The sequence below is a fragment of the Melitaea cinxia genome, chromosome 20 (assembly GCF_905220565.1).
Source record: "Melitaea cinxia chromosome 20, ilMelCinx1.1, whole genome shotgun sequence".
NCBI classification, from domain to species: Eukaryota; Metazoa; Arthropoda; class Insecta; order Lepidoptera; family Nymphalidae; genus Melitaea; species Melitaea cinxia.
Genome location: NC_059413.1, coordinates 4,312,576 through 4,324,436, shown reverse-complemented (window position 1 = coordinate 4,324,436; position 11,861 = coordinate 4,312,576). Strand labels below are relative to the sequence as shown.

The 11,861-nt window shown below is 33.0% G+C and overlaps 1 protein-coding gene across 1 annotated transcript in view; it reads right to left on the bottom strand.

The window, feature by feature from the left end:
- Positions 1 to 6,545: 6,545 nt before the first annotated feature.
- Positions 6,546 to 11,861, bottom strand: part of LOC123663650 — a 28,624-nt gene continuing 23,308 nt past the window's right edge. Inside the window, exons 2-3 of the mRNA XM_045598317.1 lie at positions 10,015 to 10,148; positions 6,546 to 7,579 (exon numbers count right to left, since the gene is read on the bottom strand). Of these exons, the coding sequence (XP_045454273.1) occupies positions 7,576 to 7,579; positions 10,015 to 10,148 (138 nt within the window). The 3' untranslated portion in view covers positions 6,546 to 7,575. The remainder of the gene's footprint in view (positions 7,580 to 10,014; positions 10,149 to 11,861) is intronic.

Genomic DNA, 11,861 nt, shown 5'->3' with positions numbered 1-11,861 from the left:
TTCAGGGATATTAGACGGCCACTCAGAAATCCTTGTACCAAACTAGCTAAAAAAATGTTACTGGAAACAAAAAAAATGGTACGCCTGTGCTCCGCTGCAGCGTTGCCACACTGATGTATAAACTGTGTCGGAAATTGCAGCCTAGTGAAAAAACTGACAGCTCTGTTTAATATTTGATATATTTCATATGCATCTCTTAAATTTGTCGGTTATTCTGTATTGCCGGTCAACGGCCAATCCTGATATTTTTACATACCACCATGTACGTGACACTAAAAACTGTTATGAGTACTATTAAAATGGTACGTCTGATAGCCCTGGTCTAGTTGTACGAAGACGGAAGGGGGAGAGGTAATCAGGTCATGGAGTTTCTGCGCACACTCTCCGAAGTGTATCCGATAAAAAACCGACAAGCCGGCCACCCTACGCCGACAATGCAAGCCCAGGCTCCAGCTGGTACTTGGCTGAGCCATCCCAAAAATAAGGGCAATAGGTACTTGGTAGTAGTCGGTAGGCATGATATGAATTAAAAAAATAATAAAATAAGTAAATATTGACAGTTTATAAGAAGATTTTAAGTAATTAATATCTTTATTGAAAACGACGATTTTAAATTACAATACAGATTTTTTTGTGTTTTTTTTTTATGATCATGTAATCTGAGCATAATATTAATTTTAAACCTATTAATATTTGCATTTACGTTCGTTCCCGTAAGTAAAGGTTTATGGTGTCTGAAACATCTCGACGTTAACAGAAATACAAAGAGAAATTTGAATAAATAAATATATGATTTTAACTTTCAACAACTTCATATTATTTAAAAATTCATTAATACATAATTTTTTGTGTAATTAAGCACTTGTGTGATTTTCAACGAGGTCAGAATAGTTGTTCTCAGCGCTTAATTAGTAAAGATTGTGTATCGTTCACACGTGTTTTTATATTGAGGAAAAAATAAAACAAATAAGTGAGTAGACAAGTTCCGAGTTACCGCAACGTGATATGTATAGAAATGTAAATAAAATAAAGCATTTAACTACTGAAAACGTACGTTTAATATTCTCGTGACTATGCATTATTTGATGTAGCTCTCGTGGTGACTATGGGTACACGTACTAATGAAATTAATGCTTCATTAAAAGAGACCACCTTTGGCACTTTGTGAATAGATTGAAACTTAAAATTAACTTGTAAGTTTCATTGTGGACTCACAAAGACAGTATTTTTGCAAATTTGTAGCTCTAAATTGATAATAGAGTGTATCACAAGATACTGGAAGAATTAATCGCGACGGTGAAAACCTTTGCTTTGTAGTTAATGACCGTCAAGAATTAGTCGACAATGTTTATCTTGTTATAATAATATAAATTGCAAGACGATATCTTAGATTAAAGAATGAGCAATTCTGTCACCCAATAATTAATTAAGGAACAAGTAGACAAAGTAACCAACTTGACTCTTTCGAAGGTTGATGCACTGACGTAAGCGTACTACTCTGTAGACACTGTGCTCTTGATTGATCTTGAGAGCTCTCCAAGTCCCTACTGAATTTCTCAATTCCTGGCAGTCTTTTGGGCTCCCCAAATATAAACTAGTATTGTGTGTATTGTGTTATTATGGGTGTCCTATTATTTATTACGGAACCTTAATACACCCATACTGTGGTACACATTTGAAGGTACGAATAATCTACTTAATAAAGTGCACAATACTGTTTTAATTTCCCGGATTCCTTTAATACTAACGAGTTAACCGTTTCAATTTAAACGACTGCAACTTTCAGTGAAACCGTCTTTATCAATGACCATCAATAAGGCACAGGGTCAAACATTCAATGTTGCAGGCTAAGATTTAAGCGGTCATTTTGGACATATGTAATCGTTTCACGTGTAACTGCGAAGCAAAATCTGCTTGTGCTGTCTATTGAAAAATCTGCTGTAAACATTGTTTATATTTTTTTTTATGTCACTAGGTCGGCAAACAAGCGTACGGCTCACCTGATGGTAAGCGATTACCGTAGCTTATAGACGCCTGCAACACCAGAAGCATCGCAAGCGCGTTGCCGACCCAATCCCCAATCCCCCCAGGAGCTCTGGTCACCTTACTCACTAACAGGAACACAATACTGCTTGAAAACAGTATTATTTTGCTGTGATCTTCTGCAAGGTCGAGGTACTACCCCAGTCGGGCTGCTCCATATTTTGAGCAGGAAATTCCTGCTGTGTCTTACCTCAGTTATAAAGACATTTTGTAGTTAATGGCCGTTTAGTCTGATTCGTGATGAAACTTACTTTTTTATATGTAAATGTATTTTAAATTTAATTAAGGATAGCTATTCTAAGTGCGCTTTTTGTAACGACGTACTATTACTGTCGAACCACAAACAAATTGTTCTAAGGACCTCGTGCGAAGCCGGGCCGGATCGCTAGTATATACATATAACAACAACACAACACTATATTATACACTATATTCAAAACAATATTAATAAAATACTCAAAAAAAAAATTGTTAATATTTGGTGTTTTTCGTGTCAGTTTTTAATACTACCACTGCCATCTATATTTCACATTATGATATTGTGTAACTTCATTGAGGGTCAAGTGAAAGGAAAATAATTATGAAGCTATTCGATAAGAATATTGTAGATGGCGCTGCTGGCGTACGTAGCGTGAGTTTCACGAGAAATGTACTTGTAATAAACCTATTAGTACTGACTAACTTTTCACCCCATCTTTGCCCGCGTGAACTGAACTATTTGACAGTTTATTGAGATAGGGCAAAACAGGATATATATTGCTCAAAATCTGGAGCATCTATAGGCTGCAGTAAGTAGTTATTATCAGATGGGCTTGTTGAAAAAAGTACCCGTCCATTCGTAGATAAATAGACCTATATCTTGTGGTGAAGAATTACAATATCGATCCAGTAGTTCTTTAGTTTGTCTGTTACAAACAAGCAAAAATCAAAAAAAGTTTATCTTTAAAATCTTAGTATAGATAACTCACGTAACCTACATTGAAGTTATTTCTAATATTAAATTATTCCTTTTTTTATACGACTAGGTCGGCAAACAAGCGTACGTCCCATTCCCATCTGATGGTAAGCGGCCGAATTTGTTCTCGATGCCACGGAATTACTAAAAAAAAATCAATAAAATAACATAGTAATTGTTTTCAATTACAACTTACATTTTTAACAGCAGCTGTATGTTTATCGTAATTTTTTTTTTTCGTCAGTTCTGAGGTTCTCAATTCGACTGTATTTTTTTTTTTTTTAATGTATGTTACATCAGAACTTTTGACTGGGTGGAGCGATTTCGACAAATTTTCTTTTAATCGAAAGGTGGTGTGTGCTAATTGGTCCCATTTAAATTTGTTTGAGATCTAACAACTACTTTTCGAGCTATATCTAATAATGCGTTTTTACTTGACGCTTATTTCGTCGACCTACGTTGTATTATACCGCATAACATTCTACTAGATGTACCGATTTTGATAATTCTTTTTTTGTTGGAAAGGGGATATCCCTAGTTTGGTGTCGTGATAAGGAAACCAGGATCTGATTATGGGATCCTAGAGAAATCGAGGGAAACTCTCGAAAATCTGTAATAACTTTTTACTGGGTGTACCGATTTTGATAATTTTTAATTTAATCGAAAGCTGATGTTTATCATGTGGTCACATATAAATTTTTTCGAGATCTGATAACTACTTTTCGAGTAACCTTAGATAACGCGTAGTTGCTTGACTATTTTTTCGTCGATCTACGTTGTATGACTTGTCGATGTAATTGAAGTCGGTTTTTTTTTTCGTTTGCGAGCAAACACAATTATGTATTGCAAGGTTCTTTTCGACATATACGTGGAATGCCTTCCCAGCTTTTTATATCAGACGTAGTTTAAAATAACAGTGAATGTACGTATCCTCTAGGCATACGCTCCATATTAATCTGCATCACAACATCTATCTTTTTGCTAAAAGAACTATTTGTTCCAGACTTTTTTTTTAATTAAGGTGGGGGACAAGAACAATGGGGACAGAACAAAATATCTTGCTCAAAATCTGGAGCAGCCTTACAAAGGAAGTTAAACCTTACAGAAGTTCAGTATATAGCTCTCGAGTTGTGTTGTGCGTTGTGTTGATAGCGCAGTTGTACTTATATATATATATATATACAAGTAGACCAGCAAACAAGCTTGAAGGTTCTGGTTTGTTCATTCCTTGCCAGTAGCCCTTAATTCCCGCCAGAGGCTGGAATCGATGGGTTGCGTAAAAGCATTTCCCAGAGTAAAAAAAAAAGGTTCCACCTAATAGTAAGCATAGTCTATAGACGCCTGCAACACCAGAAGCATCACAAGCGCATGTCCTACCCCACCCCAACCCTCCCCAGGTGCTCTGGCTATGTTACTCACCACCAGAACACAGCAATGCTTAAGAGCAGTATTATTTAGCTGTGATCTTCTGTGACTAAAACAGGATTTTACTTCCTGCGGCTAAAGCTTATTCGAACTTTTCAGTAATCTATACATATAATAAAATGGTAGGAAAGTCAAAACTGTACATTGAATATTTTTTTAAAAGAATACTTGGGGTGTGATCTACAATCGATACCGAAGCCAAAAATATAGTTTTTAGAATTTTTGTCTGTTTGTCTGCTTGTCTGTATGTATGTCCGGGATAAACTAAAAAAGAACCGCATGAATTTACTTCAAATTTGGCACGAATATTATTAAGAAGATGGATCAACATAATTATATTATCATGCTACCACCTACCGGGAACGAGCAGTAAACTTTTATGGCCTCAACGCATTCTGTATCAACGTGTAATGTAACGACGCATATTTGAATGTTGTTGTTATTATGTTAATAACCATGCTATATAAGCTAGCTTCACACTATAAAAATCACGCAATATAAGTAACTAAGCCTAACTAAGATAATTAAATGAATATAATAAGTAAACAAGACAATTCTAAAGCAGCGCCATCTATGTGATTTTTCTGTAGATATGAAATGTAAAGAAGAAACGGGTAAATGAATGTTATTTTAAAAGGTATAATCGTAGGTATTTTTGGTGCCGTATAGCGTTCACGCAGACGACGTCGCGGGCAGCAGCTAGTTTTCTAATAAAACTTTGTATCTGGATGATAATAACAGATGATTGGTATTTTATTAAAATTTCTGACCTTCTTATAGACATTTTTTAAAAGATCACTAGATATGGCAAGTAATTATTGTTATTTATTCATTCAAAAAAAAAATAATCTATTATTATTCATTCATTTGGAAAAGTAGACATGTGGAAAAATTGTAGTTTGTCTGGTGGGTAGGAAGATTTGTCTAACTTGCACTTCAAATTAAGACGCTGCTCGAGGTAAAAAATAAAAGTCGTTTATTTACATTTGTATAATAATTACAAACTATATTTTAAAATATTATATGTATAAAATGACGTGATAAAATACAAATCGTTGTTTATTACTTTTGAAATAGACTTAGAAAATTCTTATTATTACGCCTATATACAAACTATCAACTATAATCCCTAAAATAAAGTAAGTACTGCATATTTCGAATAAAAATCGATGTATATATAAAAATAAAAACAAAATAACATTAATGGCACTCATAGCCTAAAATATTTATGAATATTTTCTAAATGTGATTCTTATGTATTTACATGGATACCGCACATTGAAGCAACATAATTTTCATTTTAAAAAATATTCAAATTGCAATAGACATAATAAATGAAGTTGGAAAAGTATATTTTACACGGTAATATATTGATAATCAAACAAATGTTATTAAGATGCCAAATTATTAATTATACATTATAAAGTGGAATGTTATCTTTGTTTAATATTTTACGACTCTGATAAAATAAAAAACTTATGATAAATACAATTAAGAGTTCCTTCAGACTTTGTTGTTTCTTAAGTAAATGACAGACCTGCGAATTCGTTCCCTGTTTTTTTAAATACATACTCATCAGAGGTATTTAAGTTTATCGAACTCATGGGGGTTTGATAAACCCTTGGCGCGAACTTGGGGAGGCCTATGTCCAGCAGTGGACTGCGATAGGCTGAAGTGTGTGTGTGTGATTTAAGTTTATCAGTACCATAAAATAAATTTTTCATGTTTCATTTATTTGTCAACATTCTACATTTATATATCATCTCTATTTTTACAGTATTATCATGTACAAACTTCCATTTTATTCATACAGGTTAAAATTATTTATGTACTTTTAATTTTTTGCAAAGGTACGATAGTTTAACGGAACTAAACACTTATATGACAAAAAATCTCTATGAACTGCTTTTTCGAATATATAGTAGTATCATCTTTGGCCAGTATTAATACAAACTATTAATAATAAGGGTCTATGTATTTATTGATATTATTTTGACAGTGGTGTAGTTTGACTATCGGACAGATTAAAAAAAATTGTAAACATTTAGTCTTTATATACTTACTTAGTAGTTCGCCTTGAAACTAATTTAATGTTAAAAGAACCGTAATTTTAAAAAAAAACTTGAGAAATAACATAATTTTAATAATCGACATCTGTCTTTTCAGAATAGTGTTTATTAACATCTACAATAGGTGAGCAAAATACCAGCAAAAATTACTACCTACATATTTACACTTCGGAAGACACGTTTAATTACAGTGACGTAATTTATACTTCATTTTTAATAATAATGAAATATTATTAAAAATATACTTCAGATCGTTTGTGTCAAAATATTTAAAAATATATTAGATAATAGCTACGAAATCTTGACTTTTACCTGTTTTTTATACATTCCGTGATGAAATAATATTTATATTCAGAATAATGTATTAATTATTATTTAGCTAAAATTGCATTCGTTATTGTAATTGACTGGTTATTTTTACAACATATGATAAATGACACCTCAAATAAAAAAAAACTCCGATCTCTTCCAAGATTTAAGAACGCTTGCGTGACTTTATATGTAAAAATAATTAACGATCAAGTTTGTTATCATGTTTTCCTCAATATATCATTTACTAACACGAACCCTTATCTGACAAACAACTAAAATACTAAAGGAAGTATTTAACACTAATTCGTTATTAATAATTCATTTTTATTTTATTGAAATTTTCCTTTGTAGTTCGCCTTTTTCATAATTACACAACATATTTTTTACGATCTAGAATGTTCCAAGACGTTGAAGTAAATTTAGTTTCAAATTAATTATTTTTAATTATCACGTCAAGACGTTAAGTTACTGCGTTTATGATTTGATTTATGAGATAATAATAGCACACTAAGCGCCTCGTTGCTTGAGATTGTCTCTAGCGCTCTGCTATTCGTATGTAGCGTTCTTCTAAGAACGATCGTGACAAATCGATGGAAATGAATCGTTGTGTATTGACGTCGAATCAATTTAGTAATCGGTTTTCTAAATTCGCGCGATCGCTTGTGACTATCGTTGTAATTCCATGGTTCACGTTTCGTTCAGATGTAACAGATGTACATTCGTTTCTTTTCAAACTCGCGTTTGTAATGGCACTGCACTCGTGGCGTGGTGTTATCTGAAATAGAAAATTGACTAATATTAGATTTTTTATTACTTAGATATTTTAATAAGATCAAAATAAATAAATATATCTAAATATAGATTTTGATTTAAGCTATTAAACAAAGTTTTATTAATTAATAAAATAAACCTATTAAGAAATAAGAATATTAAATTGCATCTTTAAAAAAACCCAGACCGGGGTAGTACCTCGACCTTACAGAAGATCACAGCTAAATAATACTGTTTTTAAGCAGTGGGGAAATAGGGGGTAACATCCACAGCTTGCGATGCTTCTGGTGTTGCAGACGTCTAAAAGCTACAGTAATCGCTTACCATCAGGCGAGCTGTACACTTGCCGGCCCATTTATATTAAAAAAAAATGTATAATTATATTGAATAAAAAAATAAAACGGATTCAACGGAACGCATTTCCTCCAACATTATTATTTAATTAAAAACATTTTTCTATAAGTAATCAGAGAGAAAACTTTAAAAATACATGGTCAAAAATCTGTGTACGAGTAATATTTGTTAAGAGTGGGTATATACGTAGTTAATTTTTTCTCTGCGTTTTTTATTCATACTTTATTAATAAAAGGTCAAGTTGTAAGCAAGAACGTAATCATATATTATTACATTATCATATTGCCCGTCCTTTGCGGTTCCACAGTACTTAAGATTCTATACTTGTAACTTGTAATTGATTAACGTCCATAGTTACTATTCCATTTCTATAAATGACAGCTTGGAACGTATATTTACCAACTTCTTATCTAGCCTGCATTGTTTGAATTACCAGACATAAAAATATATTTCGTTTTCAACCTATAATATCCCACTACTGGGCATAGGCCTCTTTCCCCATGTAGGAGAAGGATCAGAGCTTAATCCACCACGCTGCTCCAATGCGGGTTGGCGGATATATTCCCTACTGTGAGTAACGATCGCTATCAGGTGTACATGATAACAACCGGGACCGACGGCTTAACGTGCTCTCCGAGGCACGGTGGGGAGACCCACAAGGACTGCACAAACACCCAGACCACGGCAAACACATGTAGGGCCAATACAAATGTTTGTCATGTGCGGGGATCGAACCCGCAACTGCCAGCGCAACAGGTACAATACATGGCTGTAACCGCTGCGCCAACGCGGCGTCAAAAATATATTTATTAATATAAAACAAATATATCACACTGAAGTTGTAATATTTTTAATATTCATATTTAGTAATTTATTTCGGAATTTTATAATGTTATGTACTGTGTAACAGTTTCATATGTAGGTTTATATGTATATGTCTACGTGGAACGCTGACAAGAATACTAACGGAATTTCCCAGTTGAATAGCGATTCCCTGGGTAAAAATGCACTAATCCTATTATCACCAGGGCAAATGATACGTGGTATCAATTCTTTAAACATATTTTTACAAATTTACTTCAACATTTTATAGGAATAAGGATTTAGCATTTAAAATATAGAATAGGAATTTAACATTTTTAGGACATAAATATAGATATTTAATAAATAATAAAGACTCGTTTTTAACCGACTTCCAAAAAAGGAGGAGGTTCTCAATTCGACAGTATTTTTTTTTTTTTGTATGTTACATCAGAACTTTTGACTGGGTGGAGCGATTTCGACAAATTTTCTTTTAATCGAAATGTGGTGTGTGCCAATTGGTCCCATTTAAATTTATTTGAGATCTAACAACTACTTTTCGAGCTATATCTAATAATGCGTTTTTACTTGACGCTTTTTTCGTCGACCTACGTTGTATTATACCACATAACTTTCTACTGGATATACCGATTTTGATAATTCTTTTTTTGTTGGAAAGGAGATATCCCAAGTTTAGTACCATGATAAGGAAACCACGATCTGATGATGGGATCCCAGAGAAATCGAGGGAAACTCTTGAAAATCCGCAATAACTTTTTACTGGGTGTATCGATTTTGATAATTCTTTTTTTGTTAGAAAGGGGATATCCCTAGTTTGGTACCATGATAAGGAAGCCAGGATCTGATGATGGGATCCCAGAGAAATCGAGGGAACTTCTTGAAAATCCGCAATAACTTTTTACTGGGTGTACCGATTTTAATAATTTTTAATTTAATCGAAAGCTGATGTTTGTCATGTGGTCACATATAAATTTTATCGAGATCTGATAACTACTTTTTGAGTAATCTTTCATAACGCGTAGTTACTTGACTATTTTTTCGTCGATCTACGTTGTATTACTTGTCGATGTAATTGAAGTCGGTTTTTTTTTTCGTTTGTCTGCAAACACAATTACATTTATTTTTATTTCTGTACCTAACAAAACAATTTATGTTTGCAAATCCGGGAGACAAAGCGATGCACAAAGCGATCTAAACTCTGTCGCCGAGCGAACAATGTATGTGCCGATATAATTATATACTTCAAAGTTTTGGTTGAATTACCTGGGTCCATGACGCGCGCGCAACATATGAGGCGGTACTTCGCGGCGCTCAACCTCATCGGAGTTGAGCTGCAGTCCTGCCACCAGCTGCATGATCTCCCGTTCTTTCTTTAATTCTTCTCGACCTGTCTCCACCTGGAAATACATAAAAAATAAATTTTAAATAAGATCCAAAACTAAACAGAAATAACACGTGGAAACATAAATACTGAAGGTATAATAAAATTATATCAATTTTGCATTGCATATCAACTTATTTCATCTTTACGTCATAATTTAAAATCGACCCTTATTAACTTATTTAAAAATAGGTACGATTAAACTTTAATGTATTTTTAATAACGATTTTATTAATTTTACAAGTATTCCTCCTGTACAAACATTTCTTAATGATTTGACCCATTATGACATCAGCTATTATTACCAATTAGAATTAAAAAATCTTGTGATAATCATCAATATATAACTATGTCACAAGTCAGTTGGATGAGCTAATAATGAAATCACGCCGCTATGCACCGAAAGCGACCCATTGCCCAAAGACGTCTAATAGAGCAAAACAAGTTAATCAATACCAAACTAGAGAGAATTTGGGTTACACGCAGAACGGTAAGTTACAAATCGTTAAATTGGCAAGGCTCGATCACAGTATCAGTACGACTCGACGTAACTATTTACGTAATTCATATTACAGTAACCATTTGCAGTGGGATGCAATAGTCCGATATTGCTTCCTGATGGACATATGGAACGTGGATTGAGTTGGTGTGTTACATTTGGCATCGTGGTTATGTGTAACACTTGCATATTACTGTTAAATTTAGGTTTGCGTTTTCACTTGTGATGAATATGCGTTATTTGAGAGACATAATTGAGGGTAATGTGCTTCTGTAATTGTTTATTATAAAGGCTTGAAAATTGTAGTAAAAATATTCTCTGTTAAAGTTTCAATTACAAAAATTTTGATGATTTTAATTTTATATTGCCTTAATCATTGATGTAACATTATTTTTGTTTTTTTTTTTCGGGATCGTTTAAAACATTGTAACAATAAAACATTCAGTGCATTAATATAAGCGATAACATATAAAAACGTTATTCACGTGAATGAAGAAACTAAAGAAAGCGTAAATAAATGAAAGAAAAGGTAAAAGCTATTTGTCAATAACTGCAGGTGCGAACAACAGCTGACCAGTGTGAGGTAAAGCAATATTAACTTTACGATCTTCGTCTTGAGTTGAAAATTTATTGTGTCGTATTCAATTGTAATTTAATATAAGTGTACGCTGTAAAATGTGTTAACAAATAAAGGATTATAGTGAAACCGTTTGACATCAAAATTTACTTGAACAATAAAATGAAGAAAGTCATATGATATCTAAACTTAAGTCATATACATTCAGCTTATATTTCGAGAATTTGAAACGGCTATGTATACCTAATATTTTTTTAGATTTACTCAATAGAATGTAGATGCGTCAAATTACAATCATATTTTTCTTTTTAACCGGCTTTAAAAAAGAAGTAAGTTTCTGAATGCGATCGTATATTTTTTTTATGTTTGTTCACGGATAACTTCGTCGGTTAAGAACCGTTTTTGCTATTTTTTTTTGTTACAAAGGGGATATCCCAAGTTTGACACCATGACAAGAAAACCAGGATCTGATGATGGCATCCCAGAGTAATCGAGGAGAATTTTCGAAAATCGTAGTGGCGTCTAGTGCGTTTGTTAATTTTTGTCGTCTTACTTACGTTGTATTACTTTTCGAGGTAATTGAAGTCGGTTTTATTCGTTTGCTAGCAAACACAGTTATAATTCGTAGAATAGATATAAATAACAAATATCAG